Source organism: Euwallacea similis, chromosome 7, assembly GCF_039881205.1.
Source record: "Euwallacea similis isolate ESF13 chromosome 7, ESF131.1, whole genome shotgun sequence".
Taxonomy (NCBI): domain Eukaryota; kingdom Metazoa; phylum Arthropoda; class Insecta; order Coleoptera; family Curculionidae; genus Euwallacea; species Euwallacea similis.
The window spans coordinates 6,665,189-6,691,149 of NC_089615.1; the positions used below are offsets into that span (position 1 = coordinate 6,665,189).

A 25,961-nucleotide genomic window follows, 5' to 3' on the forward strand; every position below is an offset into this window, starting at 1 on the left:
CCATTTTTTTGTATCTGATCATGAGATATCACATTTTATAATGTTGTTAGCCTTATATTCCATTGTTTATATAACCGTTTAAGAAGTGACATAACAGTTTCCTAACCTCACTTTCTCTTTAATTTCTTCAAAAAAATTTGCAAAACAATTTTCGATTTGTTGTATAACTAAACGAAAAATGGCTCAGTTCTCATCACTGAATCGTCTAATTTTTCAAAGATTAAGAACGCCAGTACAAAGGTGTTTAGTTTCAACGTCTAAAAAGAATAACGACACAGTTGCAGTCAATGTGTGCAACTCCAAAACTTCAGACAAATCCCAAGAAAAAAATTGGGTCTCTTATGGATATGAATATGAAAACAAAGCAGATGACAGAAGAGCTATGCATTCTATAATGTTCGCTGGAGTTACACTTTGTATGGTGGTTGTAGGTAATGTTAAATATAGAGAACTCTATTCCATAAATTAACTCATCAAAAAGGTCTTATTAAAGTCACTAGTTCGCGTTAATTAAAACCACAAACATTATACAACATCCAATATAATAGTTTCTCTATAAAAGAGGCAACAGGTATCTAAAAACCGAGTGTTGCATGAAGCAATGTGATTGATAATATATCCGATAAGCTTTTATGGAAGCATTTTAAGATTTCCAACAAATGTTTATACATTTTGCACAGTTTCTAGAATATTTATAGTCAGAAAATTGTCATAATCACATGTAGATAAGCATTTAAAAAAATAAATGATAGAAAGCAATATCATTTCAATTATTAGCTATTTGAAGTATATTTGTGTACCCTAAAGTAAGGATATCCATGCATGGGCAGTATATTAATTTTCAATTCACAGGTGAACTTTTCCTAATATTGGTTTGTAGGTAGATCATATACTAACCTACATATTTCACCATTATTATTATTATTACATTCCCTACCTCTGTTACATGTAGGTAAACATACTCTGTATTTAAAGGGTCTCTGATACATTTACCTGAAAATTTTATTCTATTTCCTGCAAGTGTGCAATAAAGTGCATACTTATAGCACACAATTAAATTCCTTTTCTTGATAATTAAACTATGCAGATTATCATTTTGATATGCTAATATTACTTGTAGGTTTTATTTGGGCTTATGCACCAGATTACAATCTAAGAGACTGGGCTGTACGAGAAGCATTCTTAGAACTCAGGCGACGAGAAGCTGCGGGTCTTCCTCTAATAGATCCTAACTTCATTCCTGCAGAGAAAATTAAGTTGCCCTCAGATGAAGATCTCGGAGATATGGAGATTATTATTTAAGAATGATTTGGTGAAATACTTTTGGCTTGTACATTTATTAAAATTTTAATAATATAAGGAATTCTAGTAAGTATGTGGTTTGTATTTGTGTGTTGACAAATAAAATACTAATTGTCAGACAACAGTGCAGTTGTTTGAATTTAAGGACTTAATACAATGAAATTTAATAAGCAGGTAACAAGCATACCAACAATGGAATAACAAGGTGAACAAAAAAAAGGATGTCCAATGTAGGAATATTGTAAACTGTATGAAATGCTTAGGTTGGTTAAGTAAATATAAAAAAAACAGCAATCGTTAGTTCAAGCTCAAGCAAAAGGGGTAGATTTTTTCTGTAAGGTTCTTCAGTTTTTGCTGGATTTTAACTATGTGTTCAAGGTGCAAATACTAGTATGACGAAGCTCACAAATCGAGCTCGTAACACCGATTTTACATTTTGTCACCATTTGCCCTGTTCACCGTACTCCGTAAATCCGACAAAAAAAGGCCACCTTATATACAGGATGTTTCAACTGTACATACACTACCAGGGTTAAAGTACTTCACCATGATACAAACTTACCCGTATGTACAGTTAACTTTGAAACATCATGTAGGTGACATCGACGTAGCAATAATCATAAAGAACCGTTCAGATTACAGTATTATAAGTCGTCTATGGATTTCGGGACAGGTAACAAGCCTGGCTATGTCCTTATATCTTTTTTCAAGTTTTATTTTAAGTATTAAGTAATCTTTGTTTACAGTGTGTCGTCGAATTATATTTTCACCATAATATCAAGAAGTTATTTAAATTGTGTTCGTATATAATTAATTTTTTTTTAGAAATTAATAGCTTAATTGACATCCTATTTTTTTTATTTAAACATTTTTAATTCAGAATTAAATTTTTCTTTTTGTACGACTAATCAATTGCCGTTAATTAAATTTTCGTGAGTACCGAAAATTACAGTAACAGCAACGACGCACGCAGACACGACGACACGCCAACATTTTTGGCTATGCGTTGGCAACACCGAGTGGCCATTATAACAAAGAAGAAGAAAATAATATAACCAAAAAAAAACCTTAACCTCAAACCAAATTTGGATCAACAACATTCATTTTCTCGGTTTTTTAATTTGAATTCAAAGTATTTTAAAGCATCAAACGCCATTATTTAGCACACATTACACACTATAAAGTTTACTATAGATTGTTGTTACAGTGCTTATCGCTTTTAGCTACTGACGTAGAAACTCAAACTTACAATGGCTTTGGCTATGCAAAGAAAAACCAATGTAAGTAAACAACATTTCATCCCCATTTACACTCACAAGACACACTTATTTCTTTAGGTGCGTTTACCTCCGGAAATAAACAGAATTCTCTACATCCGGAACCTTCCATACAAAATCACTGGTGAAGAAATGTATGATATATTTGGTAAATATGGTGCTATCAGGCAGATACGAGTAGGTAACACCCCTGAGACCAGGGGTACTGCTTTTGTTATCTATGAAGACATTTTCGATGCCAAAAATGCTTGTGATCACTTATCTGGATTCAATGTATGTAACAGATATCTGGTTGTACTATATTATCAAGCCAATAAGGCCTTCAAGAAAACTGATCTGGATAAGAAACAGGAAGAAATTGATAAGATGAAGAGCAAATATGGTATTAATACTTAAAGTTTTTTTATTAAGGTATTTTTGACAACTATGATAGGTATAATTTATATTTAATTTGAATTGAAACATGAAATATTGACTTATTCCTTAACCATAACATGTGGCAATAAAACCAATTGTAAGCCTCAGAAATGCCATATTGCATGATTTTAAAAATGCCATGTTTCTGGGATCAGATTTGTTTAATCACATATCCAAGTAACTGTTAGGTTACTGTTAGCTCTAACTATTTATATTTAAAATTTTAAGTGGTAAGTAATCAAAAAGTATTTTTGGAAACAAAGATCTGGATCAGATTGATCTGTATCAGATGATTTTGTGACTGGCTGTTGTTGGAGGTTATCTCTCTGAAAATGCCTAAATAAATTAACTTATGGTCATTGAATTAACTTAAGACACATGCCAAAATCGTAACATAATGAAAAGTTTGTTTGGAATTTGGACTTACCTCTGACATGCAATTAAATTTCAAAGGCTAACAAGCAGTTATTACTAATTGAACACATATTGGAAGATATAAAAAAAGTTAAGAAAGCATCTTTTATACTGGTTAAGCTGAGAGTAAAGATTAAAGTTTCTACAGTGTATTGAAAAATGTGGTTATAAATTACAATTGAATATGTAGTATATCTTTAATTAACCAAACTATTCTTACAAAAAAAAATCTCCAACCTAAACTAACACTTTCCTACGTTCTAAAAACTAACTTCCAACACGTTCTCAGTCGTAAAAAATTGGGCATGCATCAGAAAACACCCATCTGCATCCCTTCGTTGTACCTGCCCTACGAAATATGGGGTCTACTCCACGAAAAAATAGATCCCCTGAAAATCTTCAATAGATGCTCTATCCATCAAAACTAAAACCGCACTAGAAACCAATCCTCATCCAAGTAGAGCTGTGAACCCCGAAACATACAAATTCAAATATTGCGGGGTACCTACTACACTCAGTTGATACTCCACATGTGAAGTAAATATTTGAAACATTAAGAAATCATTCGCCAAAAAAAAGTTGATCAAAATCAGGTGTTTCGTTTATAATTCGGAATCCAACTGTGTATATTGTTTTACCTGGAGAGAGGAATGCGCTTCAAGAGGAGAAAAAAGTTAGCGTTGTATCTAACGAGTTTTCCAAACCAAAGAACGCACGATTATTTGTTTATTCTATATTACAAATATTGTATTTATCGTGTACTCGGCCGAATCATTTAAGATTCGAAATCGGTACGAAAATATACACATAAAGGTACGAGTTATGAGAATACGAACAAAAAATGCACAACAAATACCTAAGAAATAAATTTTTCTGCTATGAATCATTTTATTGTGCATACCGTCCGAATATTTTTGTGGCGCGTTTAATTGCTCTCTGAGCTTTTTCTTCAAATTGAAAAATGAGCCATTAAGATTTCTTGTTCTTTTTTTGTGCAGGCCCCTGAATAAATGATTGATGAAGAAATGTTTGATGTAAAAAAAAGATAATAACTAATATATTTAATTAGGAATTGTAAAAGCTTTAAAAAAAGTGCGATCGAATATTTTAGGGATTCACTGTATGTCAAATTGCATATTATTGAATTTCCATTATTTTATTTACATTATTCACTTATTAAATGACACAAAAATATCTGCTATCAATGCATTTTTGGTTGAATTCATAGTTAATTTACATTCATTTTATAAAGTAATATTGATAGTGTCCTTCAAAAAAATCTGTATTAACGAAATTCTTGTCTAAATTCAGAAACTTTTTCGTTTCCATTCCCCTTCCATCCTTCATTATGGTTGGTCGCTTACATTATTGATCATCTGAAATATACTCTGGTGTAAAGTCTCTATCTTGGGCCAATCTATTCAAAACCGAAGCATTGATGTTCAAGAAGGATCCAGCCCCAGCAAGTATAGTTCTGGTCATACTTCTTTCACTTTCTGACTTAGAGGATGACGAATCGGATATTACCGGTTTGGCAGCCTTTTTTGTAACTTTTATGTTACAGGCAAATTTTATTTCGCATTTGAGGGCTTCAAAATAAGATATCTGTAATAGAGAAGCAAATATTTAATTATGATTACCTATATGAGTATTGGTACATTTTTATGTCGCGAATGCCGCCCATGTTCCGGGATTCTTCGGCATAAACCTACTTACGTGTTCTTCTACGGATATACTGTGTACATTCCACAAAAACTCCACGAAAGCCAGAATAAAGGCGAAGCCTATTCCTGCGGCTAAAACAATAAAAGCCCCACCTACATTTGATAACGTAAGTTCGTCTTTCATGACCTCTCCACCCCCCTAAAAAGTGTTCTTGATGACAATACCCTTGAGAAAATGGGGTACCAGGGCCACGTACCCCTGAACACTGCTTGTCTTCCAGATCTTCATGTTTCCACCATTTTTCTTTGAGTTCATTCAATCTGCCATTTTCCTGCAGCTTTAGGATGGCGGCATTAATTGTGTGTCTGTATTCAGCACCTAAAGACCATGATCGTGATACTATATTATCAATTATAATACGAATTTACCCAAAGGGACTCCAATGCCGTAGCTTTTAGAGTCCAAAAACTGGCCGATTTTCTTTAACCCGCAATGTCTTTCCAATTCATACTCGATCTGGGGCGACTCCATAAAGAAGGCGTAGAGGCCTTTTTTGGTATTCAAGACTCGCTCCACTCCTTTGTCGTTGCTGCTTTCGAAAACACTGGGATTTTCGTTCTTCATTGTTGCCCACATTTTTTGGTAGAGCGAGTTGTTTGAGTTTTCGAAGAAGGTCTGAGTTGAACCATTCGACATAACTCCTAGAATTTAACGAAGTTCTATGAATGGCGAAACATCCATAGGAAATTCGATTGAAGGCACTAACCGTATTTTATCTTATTCTGAGTGGCCAAATCTTCAACACTTTTAATAGACTCGTCCTTTTTGGACATCGTCAAAAAGGCAGCTAAATTGGCAGTATAAGTGCTGGTCATGATCAAGGAAAAGAACCACCACATTGCCGCCGCAATCCTCGAGCATATGCCCCTGGAATTGTTTTTTCCAGAGATGTCTGAAAGAATGATGAGGCGGACTCACTTTGGTAAAATGTCGCAACCCTGGGTCATTATGGATCCCAGGGTCAGCCAAAGGCAGTTCTTTATGCCCCATATATTCTCTACCTCTTCGGGTTTTGGGTTGCAGGGATGGGGGTTCTCCCAGTCGGCAGGATCAAGTCTTCAACATTAATATTATTGTTATTCAGAGTAGTTAAAAAAATATTGTTTTCTTGACAAAGTAAGTAGTGGAGTCTATCAGATTTTCCGAAAAAGAAAAAGATCTATCGAATTTTGTCTGGAAGTGCAGCAGAAAATCTGATAACCCTAGAAGATTCTCATTGTGACAACGCTCCAAGACCTTTACAATGGAATGCTGGAGAGCATGGGAAATTTAATAACATAGTTAATGAAGGCAAAATAAATACTTTGATAGAATCAAACCATTGATTAACGATACGGGAGATTGCTGGCAATCTGAAAGTATCGAACCCAAGCGTTAGAAACTATTAGAAACAAATTGTTTACGTTAGTAAACTCAATGTATGAATACCATATGAACTAAAGGCACTCTCTAAACGAGAAGAAAATGACCCGTTTTGAAAAGTATGAGAACAACTGACGAAAATCGTTTATATCAATGGCATACATAAAAGATCTTGGACCAAGTGTAATGAGCTGGCGCAAAACACTCCAAAAGCGGATATAGAAAAAAAAGGCTATGTTATTCGTCTGGTGGGATTCCAAAGGTGTCGTCGACTGGACAAATTGACTAGCGAAATCAAGAAAAAGTACCCAGGATTGGCAACTCGTAAAAGTGTCGTGTTTTACCGCAAAAAATTGCTATAACTTGGATGGGATGTTTTGCCACATCCACTCTATTCTCCAGACCTAACATCATTGGATTATCATCTGTTTCGATCGTTGCGAAATGACCTTAATGGAAAAAGGCTCTAATTTTCATGAGCGTGGTATCATGAAATTACTCCAAAGATAGAGAAATGTTATTAAAAAAATGGGCAATGCGTAATTTGCCATTTCAGTCAGCATCTAGAGACACCTGATGCTGAAGATCACTTCAACAGTTGCTTAACCGTCTTTGATAATGCCCACCGCAGTTGTGGATGAAGCTTTAGGTTCTATTTGACGATGATATCCCCGACTACTGTTTCCAATTGGATGTAAAGCACATTCATAGGTGCTCGGGAATAGTCAATAGGTAATTTTTACCTGGCGATCAGCAGTATGGCGAATGAAATCACAAGATATAAAGTAATGATATAAATCCACACCGTCCAGGAAAATGGCCGCATAAAACCATACATGTTGTCTATTTCCTCTTGCTCGATTTCCGAATGGAGGATACTGATCCCTGAGGAAAAACCAGTTTACTCCGGAGCCCTTGTTGGACAGTCGAAGGAACTTACCTAGAGACATAAAGGGTAAGCTAAAGTCTATTTGCTCGCTCCTTTGTTGGGTGATAGTGAAGTCACAAATCCCCATATCTGCGCGCTGAAACGCTGCTTTATTATTTAGGGCAGACTTTGCTTGGTTGAAATAACAAACCCTGTTGACTAAATCATCCACAATGCTAGTGGCCAAATTTCTGTCCGCTAATTCAAAGGTAAAATTTATTTTCATCTCTTTTGCTACTTCGGTAATGAGGTCCAGAGAAAATCCCCTAAATCGCGCGTTCCCCGTGGCACCTTCAATGCGTGAATACATCAAATATGGCTTGCCAAGTCTATAAACCCATAGAGTGAGTATCAATCGTCAAATTTCAACGAACTAAATTTAAATGAGTTCTCACTTGGAGCTGACTATGAAGTTGTAATTTTGCATTCGAACTTGCAATTCGCGTTCTCTCTCGGTGGCATTCCTAGTCAAATGAATGCTCTCAGGGTTGTCGGACCTCCAAATCCCAATGGGAGAGTTAGGATTATCAGGATTGTTTACTTCTATTAGCTCCAGGGTAAACAGCTCCCGTTTTCCATTTTCCAGGCGAAATTCTCCGGTCAAGCCCTCTCCTTCGGGGACCGTCACCTTAAATGGTTTATAAGATTGGAGTTACTGAAGTCGTTATCGTGTTTATAGCTGCATTACTTCTTGCATTTCTCTGTTGAAGTTAAAGAAATCCTCGTATATTTCAGAGGTGTTGCAATACTTTCGCTGGGAGCTAAGGTCGCTGTCTGGATACTTTTCTTTCAGAGAATTTATCGCCTTTACTAAAAGGAGGTTTGCATCATGTTGTAGTGCTGTTTCAACCTAAAAATTGCATAGTTTTTTGTTGTTTGTCGTTGGCTAAGGAAGTTGACTATTACCCGTAACTTCTCCGGAGGTATTTTAGGGTAGTAAATCCTGGTGGTGCTTCGTACCGAGCCTTGCGCGGGGTCGAAAAGCCTTATCGTAGTTATATTTGTGACTATTTTGAGTTCCTTAAAGTCGATAGTGTGGGCATCCTAGAATTGTATATGTCGGAGATTTGGTAGTTCATAAGATTTAGCATTATGATATTAGAGTTAGCAATAAGATGATAACAGGCAAACCGACAGCTATCTAGGAATGAAACACTGTCGAACGCACTTACTCCTACCTCCGCCTTGAGCCGGGGAATCCCATTTTGGACCGCAGTGTTTTCCGGGAACTGATAAAGAAAGGCAAGAGCGGAAAATAACCAGTCGAGATATACAGGGTGTTTCCGACATGTACTTACTCAAATACCGATTTATACGTAAAATTTACACAATTTCAAATGCCATTATATCGAATATTTCCAACCCTTACCAAAGATGTGAGAAATATGCGCGTAGAGAAGTCATCAAGGAGCTTCACCTCTTTGGCTTGAATCAGTATCTCTGTTATTTTGTCGACGTCGCAATCGAGTATTAATCGCTGAGGATGAAGGTTGGATATGTCTTTCAACAAAGACCTATTCGTAATAGCCTGGTAATTGTGCCTGCCTATTTTTCTATAAAAAAAACTGACCGATAGTCGGGTCCAGCTCCTAACTGCTTGATGAGCACACTGTTCCTATCGCTGTTATCTTGATACAACTGCAGTTTCAATACGTCCTGCAGTTTTGCGAGGCCCTCCTCATTTTCGTATACTATAACGAACCTATCCCAGTCCAAACTCTTTACTATCGTGGCCAGACCCTAATGAGTAGAATATATCAGTTATTCCATCAAAGTATGAAAAAACAGCCTTAACACCTGTGACAAAAAATTGGCATCTGGGTATACGTTAAAGGTGTAAGGGTTCAACTTGGTGTTCATGGGAATCCACTGTGTTGAAATACAGGGGACTGCAAAATTTGAACACGCAGATTGCATTGTTTCAGAACTAATGAGATGCCTAGGACCGAACACTGCGGAAAATCCATTTTCCGATGAAAAGGCTGAACAAGCTAAATAATAGAAAATTGGGGAATTTTTGAAACAGCTCTTGAAAACACACCTGACGATCTTTTTCAAATAACTTTCAAGATTTAATATCTCCCGAATGGCTTAACCCACTTTTAACACAAATTGAAACAATTCAGAGAGCCCATTTTTTTTTAATTTACAGGAGTGATTTGGTTTTTCAAAATTGGATCTGTTCTCCTACTCTACATTATGGTCATCCAAAGGGCAGTAATGCCGGAAAAAAAATTCGTTTGAGTCACAGTCGAAAGTAAAATAATAGAGAGTCAACAAGTAGTCCCATGGAATGCACCTGAACATAAGCTTAAAAGTGACCACGTACGTCTCGGGAATTTGGATGAAAACAGACTCTATGATAAATGGTCTTCTTTAGATATGCCCTAGAACAGGCGCACCTAGATCCTGTAAGAGCTATTTTTCTTAATTGGATAACTGCAATAAAGACAAAGATGAGACTCCAGAAATATAATTTTCACCCCCATCTGAAGTAATGCCTGATGGCTTTCCCAGAGTGGGAATCGGGGGAAGAGCAGGAAGGGTGTTTAGTGGGTATTCTCTATAATTCTTAAGACAAATTCCACTCTCGGAGGACGAATAACACCGACAACATCAATGGCCTCCGGTTAAAGCTTAACACGTTCACTTCATTCGCAAAAAAAGAAATCGTAGGCAAAATGGCCCCAATTCTCCCTTTTGCGCTCTCTTTTTAATAGCCGTGTGTACTTACATAGAATAGAAGAAGACATAATTCTCAATAATAAAATCACACTTATAAAAACGTAAGCATGGGAGACTTCTTGAGTTACTCCAGAGATGTTAAATCTTGAAAATTAGTCAAAAAAAGATTTTTTCGTTATATGTATACCAATCTTCATTATTTCGAAACTATCTGTTTCTGGAACGATGATTGGTTTGGATGCCTCAAACTCAATTTCTGGATGTGCCTGATCTTGAACAATTTCCCAGTTGAATGGATCGGACATCTGGTTCTCATTGAAGAAAAGGCCTAAAATAACCCCAAATGAGGTGGGAAAGAAGCAGGCGGAAACATAGTTTTTATTAAAGTTTAAATCAAAAGCCAAAAGCATTAATCTAAAGTAAATATACAAAAGCTCCTACAGCTTACATTTCTAAAGTGAAATTTTATAATAAGGTATGACTCACACGCGCTTCCGATCGTCAAGAATAACTTACACTCACCGATCTTAATATTGTCCTTTGCCAGACAAAAATAGTTATAAGCCACAAAACTGAAGATCACAATCAAATTTTGGAAAACAATCTTCATGTTTCCCCTTTTGTTTATCAAAGCTCTTGATTTGGACGCGTTTAACTGTTTCTAACTCGCGTGCACTTCGCTATGTTTGTTGTGCTGTGAAATAAACCAACAAGTATCTTTAATAACCAAAAATAACTCGCTCTATATTTCCATTTACTTCTGGAGAAATTGTGTCTTGCACGGTGTTTGTTTTCGAAATAAAGTCGCTGGTCGTTTGCCAAACGGTACCTTTATAAACTTTGTTAGGAACAAAAATAGAATCATTAGGAGCTCAGATTCTTTTAATTTCAACATGACAATTAAAGAGGAAAGCAGTTTAAACAAATTCCTAAAAGCTCTGTCAAGGCAGATATTTTCATATTTTTTAATAAAATTTCTTATTTACTTTTTTTTTAATTAAAGAAGATCTAATAATTACTGAATCGCACACCTTTTTAAAATGCGCGGATCTTGCGGCACGAAAAGAGAGGTTGCCATCAGTCTTCTCAACAGTTCCTCTTGAGTCGATATAGAAGTTTCATACACCAACGATTTGTAACCCTAGAGGAAAAAATCTAATGCGCTTAAATCCGGACTTCGCGCTGGCCACCTGATAGGTCTTCCGATCCACCGCCCATAAAAATGTTGGTTTAGATGATCCTGCACAGTACGGGCAAGATATGCAGGTGCCCCGTCATGTTGGAACCACATTCTATCCGATATACCCATTGAAACGTGTGCATTATCCAATTGCTTAGGACGTACGCCTTGCAGAAATTTTGGGTAGATATTACCAATTAGTCGAGGCGGAAGCAGGAATGGGCCAATTAAAAAATCGTCAACAATACCGGCCGACATGTTAATGACAAATTGATTTTGATGAACTCTGATCCATGCGGCATGAGGACTGTAATTGTCCCATACGTGGCTGTTGCGACTATTGAAGTATCCGTTCTTAGTGAAGCATGCGTCATAGGCAAATAGAATTTGACAAATTTCTGCAGCGCATTGTGTACTATTTGAGAAATTACATATGTTATTCTACTTAGAGCATCTTTGGCTTCACTTTTACCAGCTCCGTTATTTTCAAATTATCTACTTAGGGGATATTCAAATAACGCTTGGTGATATTGGATAATGAATTAAAACTATAAGATGCTCGTGCCCAGTTTAACCACTCGTGAACCAAATTTATTTCCTTATAACTGTAATGACATGATGTTAGTTTTGAATTTAATTTTAAGTTGCTATGAAGTTTAATCACATTTTCTTTTTCAAAATTTAATGTTAAAATTACTCTCATTCTTATTTTTACATTTTCCCAATAAGCATTATAGCACATTAAGTTAATATAGGGCGTTGACTAAGCAATTTAATATTTAGCGGCATAAATCTGATATTGACTAGAAACTACATGTGAATTTATCAAAAACCTGCTATTAATATTTTAATGGTTACTAGAACTTTTTTTAAAAAATAACCATTAATAAATAATATATTTTTCCGGTTTATTAAAAATAATAAAAATTGCGAGACACTCAGTAACATCTATCAGCATAAAAGTAAACTACTCGAGAGCAAACGCAACTCCTTTTTTTCGCTTGTGCCTAAATTGTTAACTTTATTATCTGACGGAAGATGCCTCCACTACACGTATTACTACTTCTTATTAGGGATGTGTTGGTGTAATGATATCAACGAAAAGTCGATTTAAAGATGGTGTGAAAAGTTTTCGGTATTAATAAAGATATTAACAATAATTTGTTTGTGTTGGGATGCCTGGTGAAATAAATTCTTTTAATAAAAACGTTGTGTTTGCGCACTTAATGGATAGGACTGGCATTTATTTTTTATTTGCAAAGCGATAAGCCATGGAATAATTTTTTCTTTACTGATGTCCCTTTTATACATTTTAGGAAGATAGGAAAAAGATATCACAGTAAAATTTAAATTTTCCATCACATTTAAAATAATGAAAAATAGATTGTGGAGAAAATAGGATGGGATTAATTTAATTTATTGTTGAGAGATGTAACACATGCTAAATAAAGTAAAATCTGTGTATGTCTGCTGAATATATCATTTATTTTCATTTAAGGGTGGTATAGAAAGAATTGAAAATAGCAAACAACTATTGAACTATTTCCATTTTTTAGCCTTAAGGCCGGCATGTATTTGTGTCCCTGTCATATTATTTTATCGCAGAGATGCGTCATGCCTGCTAATTTCAAAAGTAATCGAACACAATTAATAAAATAATTAAATAATAATATGTGACATGACATTGCATATTGCAATTTCAAATCATTTGGCACAAGGCGTAAAACTTCATGGCGACATTAATTTATCCTAATTTCTCCGCCATAGATTAGTAATTCATTTGCCATAAAAGAGAGCAAAACTGTAAAAAAAGTTCAGTTCTTATGGTTATTTCTAATCTCAATTATTTATTTAATTATTTAGAAATTATGTCTTTCGACATATGTCAATCTTTGCCATTCTGCCTGTTGTTCTCCGTGAAGGAGAAAATATCTGCATTCCATGATGTGCCGATATTTTGCTTAAAATAGAATAATATCTAAGTGCATATTCTCCAAGATATGCTTAGATAAGGGACGATCATTAAAAAAACCTCATGTAGACCGCAAAAGATCAAAGGTATGACTAGAGTAAATTCATTTGTTACCATTTGTTAGTCGGATGTATGATGACAAATAGCGAATAGCTTAATCAACAACGTATGTTTATGGTTCAGCGTCTACTGCAAGGTTTTCTCATGATCACCCATTATATTATTAAATTGACATCAGTAGACACATCTTACAACATAATCTACGTTGTCTACTTGGAACGAAATGGTTTTTATAACAACTTGTCATTGCATATGTGCTTACAAATAGTTAAACTTAAATTAAAAATAAGTAGGTATGTAACATAAATTGGCGGTATTAAATGCGTCGTCACATTCCACCGCCACTCCTTAATTTATTATCAATTCTACAGTTATTATCGACTTTCTTACTGTCTGCACTTCATGTGTCGTTATATTCTCGTCTCTACCCAACTGCCTCGCCACATCGCCATTTTGTTTCGCGATTTTGCGCTGTGCTGTCGAGGATTTCTCGATCTATTGTTGAAATTTAAAGTCGGGTGTCGTTTCGCGTTAAGTGTGTGTGTAGTTCCGAAATTCAGTGCCCATTTTAACCGGATTTATTCGAATAAACGGTAAGTTATCTTTATTTTGTCAATGAAACTCGATTTTATTTCGTGTGGGCTTTACAATTGTCGCACCAACCAAACTGGTTGTATCATATTTTCGTCAAATATCAACCAAAACCATTTGCCGGTCGTTGATAGATGTCCATGTTTTTTCATATTTTCGCAAATTCTTGTTCACTTGTTTATTTATTTTTATTTTTTAGTTTTTAATTTTTTTTATGTGGTTTGTCGGTTTACCGAGACCACCGTCAAAAACTGTAAAAATTCAAACAAAGCAACCACTGTCCGGTGATTCATTGTCAACGAAGTCGCAAACAAAGAGGATAATAATAAATTAATTTAAAAGGCAACTGGGCCAGCAAAATCGCCGATCGGTGGCGGCGACGTTTCGCAGAAATGATTAAAATATACTTCGTACAACATACAAACATAGGTTAAGGAATTGCAATCGAACAAGAAAGAGGCCTTTGAAGGTTGCTGATGGGACCGGGGACGGCAGCTGCGGCTGCTGCTTGTTCATATTCACAGTGGCGTAGTGCCATAGAACCTGAAATTCTATAATTATTATTAGTGATATTAATCACTAAAGTACTTGTTTTTATGCGAATACTTTTATGTCCTTTTTCTGCGGATTGCTTAATGTTTTTTTTGTTTGTGTTGGCCGTCTACAACACATTCAAGGTATCCCATAACTGAAAACCAAAAGTAGTAGGACGTACTTACAGCAAACGTCAAAACGTCAAAATGTTGACAGAATCTTTAATCACAAACACCCTGTTTCTTGAACACAACTTCATACAGAGTAATTCATGGTCGATGGTAGGTTAAGCGTTTACGTCAAATAGGATCTTTTTGAAAATTTGTAAATAAAAATAATCGATTTAAGTCTATTAACCTAAAACAATTCAGCAATGCAATGGTGTCAGCCATAAAAAAGTATTGACAACATTGATAAATTAAATGGGACAACTTGCATATTATTTAAGTTTGGAATTATTTGCGTCTGCGCAGGACTAGGTATAATGAATGTGAATAGGGGGTGTTTTTAACCTGATCGGCTGACGTCTGTTAAGGGCATTTAAGAACACCTTGTTTTTTCTGCGTTTTTAGATTTTATGTATAAAACTGTAATTTAAACATATTTGTTTATTTCATAGTTAAACCGACAGGTTTACCCCCCCATTTTAACGCACTGATATAACGCCAAAACGGTAGATACATACTATCGAATTTTTTGCGATTTGCTTTTTGATGTTGGCAGTGCATACTTCCGAAGTAAACATTCATTTCCGCTTTAAAAGCCGTAGTAAGATTACTGAAATAAATCTATTAATATCGAAATTTTATAAAAATAATACCTCCATTAATACCGCCATAATTTATTTGAGAATTTCATTCATCTGTCAAATTTGATATTTCAACATTACAGTACTGGTATCTCATCGTTAGGCTGAATCGATCACTGCCGAATTACAATAGTAATTTGCACTAATGCAATTATCGTCATCATTTCCATGGTAGATCTAACAGTATCGTAACAAACTGAAATATTTCAATTTTGCGTCCATTTTCGAGTATGTGATTGATGAAATTCGCTTTTTAAATTCAATCGTGCACAGAAAACTAATTTATAATTGTTGACAACTTTACACTTGAACAACCTGAAAACGGAACTCGTGCTTTCTTTCCACTTAATTTGCTTAACCAGTAACGTACCATAATAAATTTTCCAAAAATAATCTATAATTTTCCTTGCGCTTATTATGTTATTTATGATAATTTGCACTGGTGCAAACTGCATCTGAATTTGATTAGATACCTGAATATTGCGCTATACATGCTATGTAAATGGGCGAATTGAACAAAACTCTGCTTTGATTTCGTCATTTCTATGGAAACTATCTTGCTGGTAAAGTTACGAGAACTTTGAAAAATCAGGCTTAAGGCTGTGCTTTTCAATATTCTGGTAACTTTGTCCGCAACGAGATAAACAACCTTAATTCGAAGTGAAGAGTCATAAAATGTTATAGTAAATCAATTACGCATTCTAGACCATGAAGGTCATTTTTATTGATTTTTAAATCGTAAATGAATAAAGGTTTATGTGAAAATAAAAATGTAATGAATGTGCACTTACTTAACTAGAACATGATCCTTCAATGATGCCTATTATTTCGTTGCGGTGTCGATTGCGTACAACATAATATCTTCTTGGGTACTGATTAGCCCGCTAGTTTCAATCGCGAGGAAAGGAAGTGGCGTTGCAAGTACTTTTCATAGCATACGCATTCCAGTTTACCATTCTACTCCCATCATGAACATCTGCCTTTTTTACTGGTTAGTGCTTCTACAACATAAAAAAGACATTCCTTGGTGATATTACCGGCTCTCTGCTGCATATCGTTCCGTTGACACGACCCGGTGCCAACGACCAATAAAGTTCTGCAGTTTAATTGCGCTACACAATTAAATCCATTTACATTTGGTTAATGCCAACTTGTAAATGCCAACGGGACATAAATCTATTAAGTACAACGGTAACGGCTGCAGGTTCCTTCCTATGACCAATACTACAAGTTGCCAAGTAAGAACTGTATATGATATTCCGTCGCGTTGATTTTCATCTACCTAGCAAAGGTCGCTAATACATCCCAAACAAGACCTATTTGCAAGTGGAAGATGGTGGTTATAATAATTATTATTGCTGCACAAAGTAGTACCATTGAACCGTCGTACCGACCTCGATCGCTTCGCTGAGCTGTGGTATCGCGGGTTAGTTAGAACTATCAAGGTCGCATTTTTGTTTCTATTTTGGGCCTGGCCATCCACTTGAATAATCTCTGGTTTGCGTCTGCCACACTGAATACGAAATGCCGCTCGACTTGAAACCAAGAAGGATTATTGGGTTACGCGTGGATGGACGTATACATTTACATTGGACAATACAGGTCGTACCATAATATCGCCTTTCTATAATTCTTGACCATGGCGCATTGTCCAGCATAGTGATAAATCTCGCAAGATCTAAAAAGGAAACTTCCTTAAGAGAGATTTTATTTAGGAGGCAGGTGGTGTTGGCGAAAAAACCGCCCAGATCATAAGATTGGATCAACAGAATGTGAAAAAAAGGAATTATTCACTTATGAAAAACTTTGCGATTTGATTTGCTTTTGGCTTGGTTCTAAAAGATCTGTTGAATGTCATTTGACAAGTCTAAGCTTGGCGGAATACATATATTAATTTGTTTTAAAGCCAGTAAAATCAAATGGAACCAGGTCGAGTCATTTTGTTTAAGAAAATAAACAGTATGACTTCAAACATGCAAGCATGTGTCGAAAGCGAGGTGGAAAGTTAGCTAAAAAAGGCATGAAAAAGTGGTCGATAATTCAGTACGACATTCAAAAGTTGTGAATATAAATAATCTCGGAACACTCCACAGAAAAAGGGAGCCTGAAAGATGCAAAATATTCTATAACAGGCTTAAGAAAGGGTACGACGGAGGGTGGCAAGAGTCAGAACTGTCTAAATGAAAATTTATAGAAAGTGAGACCAACAAGGGAGGCATGTATTCGGACAAATTTTATTTTTTGAGTTTAGGGTAGATTGAGGCACCCCTAACAGTCGTGTGCTACATTGGGTCCACACAAAGACCAGCGGCCCAACAAAATGTGGGGTTACGAAAATTCTTCGGCGTGGATGATTGGCGCAAGTTTATGAAACCTCGACACAAGTGTTGGAAGTACCGACTTTGCAATAACAAAACAGATCAACAGAATATCTCTGCTTAATTTAATTTTTCTTTATGTATAGGGGGTTAATTTTTCGTTAATTTTCCAGGGTACAGGAGAAACGGCAACAGGTAAAAAATCGAGCTTGCCACAGCTCTTTTACTATTTTTTCATCTATCACCGTTTACCGCGGATCGCATAAAATTAACGAAAATTGGACACCCTATATACGGTGCACTCTGTATTAAAAAGTAAACCGAATCAGGCAATCAAAATGCCTTTCACCTGATCATCAATCTCCCATACAATCTAACCTTCCTTTAAAGATGAAATAATAAAATTACCAACAGAACAATAAAACAATAGTTTTTTATTAAGACCTTCTTCAGTGGTTTACTGCTAAACGTCCATTCACTCAGTGTTAGCCTTCTTGCCACATGCCCTCAGACGTAAAATTTAAGACCCAAACATCCGGCCGTTCTAGTCAATACCTAGACTTTGTCTCCCTTTTTTTGCAATAAATCCAACACTCGAAAATGTTGGTAGATGTGAATATTAGTTAAAAAAGCTTCCAATAAAATGAACTAAAATATATTTGGAGTAGTACCGTTTATATTGTTTTGATTCGACAAGAAGTTTATAAAAAGCACGCATTTATATTCAATGAGAAATGACAAAGAATATCTTTTGTTAATACTAAATTATATGAACGCATATTATTTCGACCCGATCCTGTACATCATCTGCAACAAATGGTGTCTCATATGTGAACCATGTGTTGGCAGTAGCACAGTTAGATGATTCTTGGTAGCACCAAAACCACAACAAAAGACATTAACGCCAGCGAATGTAAACAGTTATAAAACCGAAACTTCTGGCTAAGACCGCAACATCTCAAGTGCACCTAAGTTGGTGTAATAAACAAAGAACGTCTATGTTTTCTTCACTTGTTGTTCTAAGTTATTAGTAATATTCGTGTTTTACCAACTTCTAAAAGTGGAAGGAAGTTTTCTTGAGAATTTAGGTTAAAATGTTCACGTTTTTTTTTTAATTCTGGGCAACATAGAAGAACCGACGTTTATCTAAAGTATTTCATATAATCGGTTAGTTTATCACAGTTCCTAATGTGTTGTGACTTGGAAAACAATAAAGGCTAATCTGCAGAAATAAATGTCAGCTTATATAAAACAATTTTTATTTCTTCCTTATCTGGTCTTTTGTGTCTAAATGGTATGGAATGGCCAAAATGCGCCTCATCGGGGCAATTTTGCTTTATCTCTCTATTTATCTAGAACTATTGAGCATTTGGAAGTTATCAGTGAAATTTGATAACTTAATACAGCTCTATTATCACCAAGTGTCCGGACCGAAAATTGGTCATTATTTTCAGAATAAAGATCATCTAAAATTTGTAAATACAACATGGCTCTAAATCAACCCCCCCTTTCATTTCATTTTTAACTAATTATTTTCTTAAAGTTCAAAAGCAGCATTAAAGAGGACAAAAATACAATATTTTGACTTTTTATTGCTTTAAATGTTGTTTATGTCGCCGGTAAGACAAAAAAGCCGATTTCTCCAAATTGATTATTAAAATAAAGCTCCTCAATCTTGCTATCAATTCTTTTGAAAATAACAACGAAATTATCACCCCGTTCAGCTTATCTCATTTAACCCGGACGCTGAGTAGGTGAGTCGGTAAGCTAAGTAGGTAAAATAATTGCAGATTATATACTGTTTTCATTTTTAAAGTATAACCGCAACATACTTCCTGCTGGATTAATAACTTCAAAAGGAAGTTAATTATCCTTCACCCTTGCTGTCAGTAAAAACCTTATAACAACGCGGAAAAAAGAAAGGGTAGAATAGTCCGTAAATTAAAATACGTTTAACTTATATAAATAGAGGATAGAATGGGCAATAACCCAGTGCTGTAGCGCATTTGCAGTATTTTTGGTCTCGTCGAGTTTTTATCTGAAAACGAGTCAAAGGTTTGCCTAAAAAATGATAATTAATTCCACCAGGGATGTCTCTTTATTAAAATTTGCAGCCCAGTAGCAATTTAAATTATTTTAAAAAATTTTAATTTAAACTCCGTCACTGTGTCCTCGTTGAAACGGCGTCCACGTAGTGAATCACCGTAACTTCCGTTTTGAACGTGTTCAGTAAATTTTAGTTCTTTACCCCTTTTAACATGACCACTTTTTTGAGCCCTAGGCAACACAACGTATAATTATAAAGTTGGTGTTCTTCGTCGAATGGTTTAGACTAACGGCTCACGATCAAAGTCTGTTTTAATAGCTTAGTAAGTTCCATGCTCTGTAAGTCATTATTGATTGCTTACTAGAGTACTATTACTCTATACATACAGTATGAATATATACTATGAAATTATTTGTGAATACTGTGGCTTTACTCAATCATGCTTTTAGAAGGGATTAAAGACTTTTTTAAAATTATTATTAATGTTCTTCTAGTGGATAGTACGCATTTTGAGAATTTGGTTAACTTAGCAGGTTTAATATTTTCCTTTATTTATCTCATATCTCAGGAAATATTATAGACTAAATGAACATTTTTTTACCACGAGTGAGGATAAGTACTTACTATTCTCATTGCCTCCCTAGCAGTTTTGTAACGAACTAAAATATTCCAGTTTTGTGGCCGTGTTCTCGAGAATATGATTAATGAAATTCTCTTTTTTAATACAATTTAAGCAACGAAAATTAATGTATATTTTTTGACAACTCTACTCTCATGCAACTGAATAAGACACAGGTGTATTCGTGCTCCAACTTACATTCGTATAATAACGAAAATGATTACAATTTTTGTTGTACTTATATTACCTAAGAAAATAATTTTGCCCTTAGGTTCGTGTTTTTCCTAGAAATACGAACGTTTCACTCAAAATATTATTTAAAGTATTTAAAAATAACGTACTAAGTTTGCGTGTTAATTCTACAGCATGATCTTCACCCTCTCGCGGAATCTCAAATTGATTTGGTTCACCCTGTTTTCAGTTCTTTCAATAGTTTATCTGGTCATCAAGCTTTATTTCTCATACAATCTAATCTTCCTTTAAAAATGAAATGTCTTTTGTTTTCATCACTGCATCATTATTATAGTTCTCAATGGAATCAGTAAAATAAGACGGATTCATGAATGGGCCATGTCCTTGCACATTTTCTTCAAAAGTATTCAAATTCCATGGGTATTCAACAATTTCTTGCAGAACCATTCGCTTTCGATTTAATTTAGGAAATAAAAATATGTAATCATTTAAAAAGAAAAAATACATCGACAAAACAGTAATTCTACCACCTAGAATAAGCTTTCAGTTATTTGTATAATAATTTTGTAGAACGATTGTTATGTGGATATTTTGACATTATTCTTACCTATTAGGTCTAAAGTTTTTTCGATACACTTTTTTCGTACAGAATACTTCTTATATTTTCCCCATCCCCCAAGTTCTCCGTATTTATTAATCATAAAGCCTTTTATAATGGGGTTGAAAACGTTTCCATAAAGAGAGAGAAAATTATTTTAAGGCAATTTCGATAGTAATAAAAATACTGTTCTGGTACTTGTAAATAATTTAATATCCAGTGATTTAGTTATGTCTCTTAATCAAGATATTTTCATAAAAGGAACAGAGACATTAAAGAACCGTAGACGAAACTGATAAAGAAACGCAGGCAGAAGATAATTTCAATAGTTTATCTGGGATCGAAACAATTTTATCTCTAGCGTTTTGTTAGGGTCTCAAAATTCGTTTTTCGTTTGCGACAGAGATAGAAAAGCATTTATTTAATCTCTACAGAGTATTTCCGCTTCCCGTTATCGCACTAATGCATAATATTAATATGGTTCTATTTTATTATCGTTTTTAGGAAGTCGACTGACATCGATGGGCTTTGTCTAACGCGTGCTTAAACAATAACGTTATGTAAATTAGGATAATTATTAATGCGCTAACGAGTACGAACAAGAAATTTATTGCTTCCTATTGTATATTGAATATTAGAATACACAATGTCAATTTCAATAATGGAAAAAAATCATTCTTGAAATACTCGTCGATGTGATTTACGGACATATTTCGTGAGAAGAAACTGGAAAGTAAGGTTAACGATATGGTGCAGAAAAAAACTACGCCACTGGATTCTATGGCACAAACCCTGTCAAAAAACGGTTTTTTACATTGTTTCTTCTGTTCTCTATCTTATTGGATAATTGAACTATAGACGAAAATCCAAAATATAGAGTTCTTAAAACACCGTTTATCTACAAAATCAAGATGGTAGTTTTACTTGAAAATTGTCTTCTTTACGTCCTTGTTTTTATTGGCTTCTTCAATCACGTGTTTTCAAATTACAGAGAATTCTTTAGCACTTAATGTACAATTGAGCGATTTTGTAAAATTATTTATACTTTTTTAATCCTTGAGTTAAAATGTCTTCAACACGTCTCTGTTTTTATTGGACTTAAATGTAAAATTTTAGTATTGTGGGAAACTTCTATAGTACAGAGCAAGCATTCTATAGAAGTCATTGGCGCATCACAGCTTTTTAAGATTCAACATTTTCAAATACTTTTACTCCATTTCATTGATTGACTGATTCCTACTTGAACAAAACTTGGCAGTGGCAGATCGAGGTTAAGTGGGCTCTTGCACAGCTCATACAGCCCACATTTTAAAGAAGTATTTGACCTTTGTAACACAAGATTTAATATCAGTTGAGTGTAATGTAATTATTTAAAAAAGTGTGGACTTGAAGGAATTGAACTCGTCCATATCAATTCCGAAGAACATTAATTTTGCTGTTGGAATGCGCTTTTTTATCATCAGTTTTGACTACTTATGACCGTCAGTAATAGGGCCAAAGAAAAAAAAGTAGTAGGTTAATTCAGGGTTGAAATTGGGGATTTGGACGGATTTAAAGAACATTTTGCATTTTGTTGAATTGTTACTCAGCGATATCCCTAAAATAACCGAACTGCAAATGCTCAACCGTCAAGTAGATCATACTCTCGATCGGGGTAGAAATAGTTCAGCTTCAATTGAATAGCTCGTTAATCGTTTCATGATGGGTCGTGATCAACTTTTCAGGTTTGCGGAAATGCCTTCTATTTCCGCAGAAACTTCCACGGTTTATTTTTCAAGCGGAAGCATTAATTATAACCAAAATTATACAACAATAAACAGAATTCCGATGTGGCATTTTGTTTAAGCCTGTTTGTATGCGATGACGTAAAAGCATATCCATGGTGATAAATGAGGTGTTTGTCTGTCATGGCCCGGTTAATGTCAGCGGAACTTTAGGGAAACTGCAACGGAATATTAATTATTGCTTTATTTATTCTTATTGGAATGGCATTTTAGATGAGAATTTTAATGTAAAAATTCACGTAAAAAGATGGAATGGAAGTTGAAATGGTCCGACTGCTTATCGGAAGAAGTACGAAGGTGTTTCAATAGCGCACACATTCATAGGTGCTTTATTATTAAATTATTCTAAATTTTCCCACTCTTGTACAATTTATAAACTGTTCAATCCACCTTAAATGTTTTTATAAATCTGATTCCATAAATGTAATAAAATATAATGTAAAAGTCGGGCTAAAAATGAAGCGGAACGACTCTCTCAAAATAAATCAGCTGAAGTTCGTAAACGTATGGACATTGTGAGGATGTGCAAATTTATTTTTTTTATATATAATAAATTGGATTGATTTAGTTTGTGATAAAAAATCATTTTTTAAGTATTGCGGCATCGACCTAGGAATAAAATGTAACCTCTAATTATTTGAATGCAAAGACATTCAACCTATGTATGTACGTATATTACCATACCTGTTTCGATTATAGCTAAAGCCCTAGCTAACGTCCGAACCATCTCGCAACGTATACAGATCCCAATGTCTACCTATAGTAAGACTTATACGATAATGTTGTCCTTCATATGAGATCTCAGTAACCAAAGTTTTGATGGGTGTCGATTTTTATATTTCAAATTTGTGTCAGTGTCAATTCTTTTGCAAGCTGAGCTCTGTTATCAATTTATCTCTCCAAATTGAACGAATTATAGCGAAAAGTAAATTAAATCTGCTCGGACTTATCCGACGAGAACTCCTCTTCTTCGAGAGTAACCAATAAATTGGCTGGAGAAGCTGCGACAGATTACAGATTAACCTGACTGGAACTCGATATGTGCTTAATGCTGTTTTTGTTTGCAGAAAATTCCTACTTTTTCAAATTATTAGACGTTCTTCCACCTTCGGTGTCATGCAATTTTTAGAAAACAGGTTTTGATGCAAAACTTACCAATAATTTACCTGCACTTATGCCATTACTTTAGAAAATTGAAACTACTTCGTTTCCTCTGGGTCACGCTCTTCTAGACAGTAAAAAAAATTACATCACGGTGTTCTATCTTCTCTATCGTCGTTCGTAGCTTAAACAGTACGTTTTAATTTATTGTATTCTCCCTAGGTCTTAGAGATTTTGAGGTACTTTTGAAAGCAAATCGATGTTAATTGAAAAATTTATTTGACAGTGATGGAAAAGTTTAGGCTTGAATATAGCTGTTTTAAAAGTACCTAAAGTTCTATTTTCATTATTCCAATTTAATTCTGTTTATATTGGGTATTCCAATGTAACTATTTTTAGATATGGTAGGTACCTCAAATGGTGACAATTGTGGTAAATTTATATTTAATTAATTTATTATCTCTGATTCTTTGCTGGCCATAATTTCCTTGACTAATTTTAAAAGTATGTATTTAATATTTGGTACTTCTACTGTTGATATGTGTATCGTTAAATTTTGAAAATTCTGTCAAAGTACCCGTTTATTAGACCCTAACACGGGCGCGTCTCATTATTTATTGCCCGTAAAATTCTACTTTGAAAGCATCACTCAAACCTGTTCAAACATAAGCCCTATTTAACCTTCTCCCTTTATCCTCGCTCTATCCAACGTAGATAACCGACTTATCCCAAGCATCGATGACCTTGTCTTCGGTAACAAATTTTCACCACAGGTTTAGGGTCGTCGTGGAAATTCCTTAGAGGATTGTCGCTCCCTCTCTCCGGCTTATCGTACACCATCTCGGCAGACGTGGGGCGTAGGCCTATAAGCCCCGTTCCCTATTTTATTTTACGACTCTCATCCATAACCTTGACGAGGACAAGTGTACTATACCTACCGGTCTCATGCACAGCGTTACTGACACAGTTCGTTCCCCCTTTTCAGGCCGTATATTCGTCACCTCCTCTGTATACTAGTCACATCGTAAAGTTTTCAATACCACCGACCACGTCCGCCCCTGGTGAACTTTAAGCAACGTTGCCAATAATATTTAGTTATACTGAGAACGCAGTACTAAATTTTTGTTATGAAACATTAATAAAATTCAAGAGAGTCTCATACGCATGCATGTCTTTCTTCGAAAATTTAGAATTTTACTACCCAGATTTAAATTGTTTCCGGTCAATGCTGCAAAAAGAAAGGAAGGATTGACAATAGATGTTTTCTATAGAAATAGCGCAGATTGCACCTATTTTCCGTGTAAATTCCTTTATGGGCCACTAGATCAATGTACTGTCAATTTTAGCCGGTAGATAATGTCCGTAGAAATCACGAAACTAACCAATACCCTATCTTTACTTCAATGTTCCCATGAATAGTATTCGCCTAGCAATGTTACCAGGATTTTAGTCTATTAGCCCTAGGGGATGCCATCGTTTACTTTGCAGGAACCCATATAGTCTATGAAATAAGTATTGACTCTTACATGACAAATTCTATCTCACTTGCATCCTTCTAATTACACAAGTTAGCGGAAGTAAAAAATATGTGATATCATGGTTAATACTTAATTTCTAGACTTTACCTACTAGATCTAAACCACTCGGAAAAATCATTTCCTGTTAGTTGCAGACACAATGTGAATGTTAACGGCAATCTGGGTGTTGTTGTGAAACTCCCCTTGTAAAAGTCGTGCTGTGAAAATTACCCGTAAACTCAGTTACTTCTTTTCACTCTATATATACATGCTATACTCCATGGAACTTGGACACATTGGAATTCTTGTTAATGTTGCCAAGTCTGTGGAGCCACAAGAGCATTACTGAAAGTGCCGTAGTTTGCAGGAGGTAATAGTAACGCAAAAGTAGGTATAATGAATATGAAGTATGTAATATAAATAAAAAATGTAAATGTAATTTGCAAGCAAACCTGCATTGCGGTTATTCCGTTGATAGCAATTGATTATTACAGAGAGATAGAGAATGAAATTGAACATATAAATAGCCA

At 35.0% G+C, this 25,961-nt stretch overlaps 4 protein-coding genes across 4 annotated transcripts in view; 3 read left to right on the plus strand and 1 right to left on the minus strand.

Annotated features, from left to right (window-relative positions):
• The first annotated feature begins 86 nt into the window (after nt 1-86).
• NP15.6 (NADH dehydrogenase [ubiquinone] 1 beta subcomplex subunit NP15.6) lies at nt 87-1,427 on the plus strand. The gene is made up of 2 exons (XM_066391641.1): nt 87-431; nt 1,121-1,427. The coding sequence occupies exons 1-2, from the start codon at nt 179-181 to the stop codon at nt 1,300-1,302; spliced, it is 435 nt and encodes a 144-aa protein (XP_066247738.1). The 5' UTR covers nt 87-178; the 3' UTR covers nt 1,303-1,427.
• A 975-nt stretch (nt 1,428-2,402) lies between these two features.
• Nucleotides 2,403-3,022, plus strand: Sf3b6 (splicing factor 3b subunit 6). Its single transcript, XM_066392147.1, has 2 exons — nt 2,403-2,582; nt 2,640-3,022. Exons 1-2 carry the CDS (start codon nt 2,553-2,555, stop codon nt 2,973-2,975), a joined length of 366 nt encoding a protein of 121 aa, XP_066248244.1. The 5' UTR covers nt 2,403-2,552; the 3' UTR covers nt 2,976-3,022.
• Nucleotides 3,023-4,688: 1,666 nt separating this feature from the next.
• LOC136410128 (glutamate receptor ionotropic, kainate 2-like) lies at nt 4,689-10,949 on the minus strand. The gene is made up of 17 exons (XM_066392119.1): nt 10,633-10,949; nt 10,298-10,438; nt 9,223-9,416; nt 8,996-9,165; nt 8,795-8,939; nt 8,332-8,469; nt 8,114-8,275; nt 7,821-8,053; nt 7,577-7,754; nt 7,438-7,522; nt 7,241-7,382; nt 6,054-6,191; nt 5,842-6,002; nt 5,504-5,776; nt 5,332-5,453; nt 5,127-5,273; nt 4,689-5,015 (listed from the first exon to the last, which is right to left on the minus strand). Exons 1-17 carry the CDS (start codon nt 10,718-10,720, stop codon nt 4,776-4,778), a joined length of 2,757 nt encoding a protein of 918 aa, XP_066248216.1. The 5' UTR covers nt 10,721-10,949; the 3' UTR covers nt 4,689-4,775.
• A 2,818-nt stretch (nt 10,950-13,767) lies between these two features.
• Nucleotides 13,768-25,961, plus strand: part of LOC136410131 (A-kinase anchor protein 200-like) — a 54,161-nt gene continuing 41,967 nt past the window's right edge. Inside the window, exon 1 of the mRNA XM_066392123.1 lies at nt 13,768-13,915. The gene's annotated coding sequence lies outside the window, so the exon portion shown is untranslated. The remainder of the gene's footprint in view (nt 13,916-25,961) is intronic.

Bases quoted from the DNA above. Each gene is read 5' to 3' on its own strand.
- NP15.6 (XM_066391641.1), top strand. From the start codon at position 179: ATGGCTCAGTTCTCATCACTGAATCGTCTAATTTTTCAAAGATTAAGA. The intron at 432-1,120 runs GTAATGTTAAAT...TATTACTTGTAG, and splicing joins ACTTTGTATGGTGGTTGTAG to GTTTTATTTGGGCTTATGCA.
- Sf3b6 (XM_066392147.1), top strand. From the start codon at position 2,553: ATGGCTTTGGCTATGCAAAGAAAAACCAAT. The intron at 2,583-2,639 runs GTAAGTAAACAA...TTATTTCTTTAG, and splicing joins CTATGCAAAGAAAAACCAAT to GTGCGTTTACCTCCGGAAAT.
- LOC136410128 (XM_066392119.1), bottom strand. From the start codon at position 10,720: ATGAAGATTGTTTTCCAAAATTTGATTGTGATCTTCAGTTTTGTGGCT. The intron at 8,940-8,995 runs GTCAGTTTTTTT...TATTACGAATAG, and splicing joins GGAGCTGGACCCGACTATCG to GTCTTTGTTGAAAGACATAT. The intron at 6,003-6,053 runs GTGAGTCCGCCT...AAACAATTCCAG, and splicing joins GGTTGCGACATTTTACCAAA to GGGCATATGCTCGAGGATTG.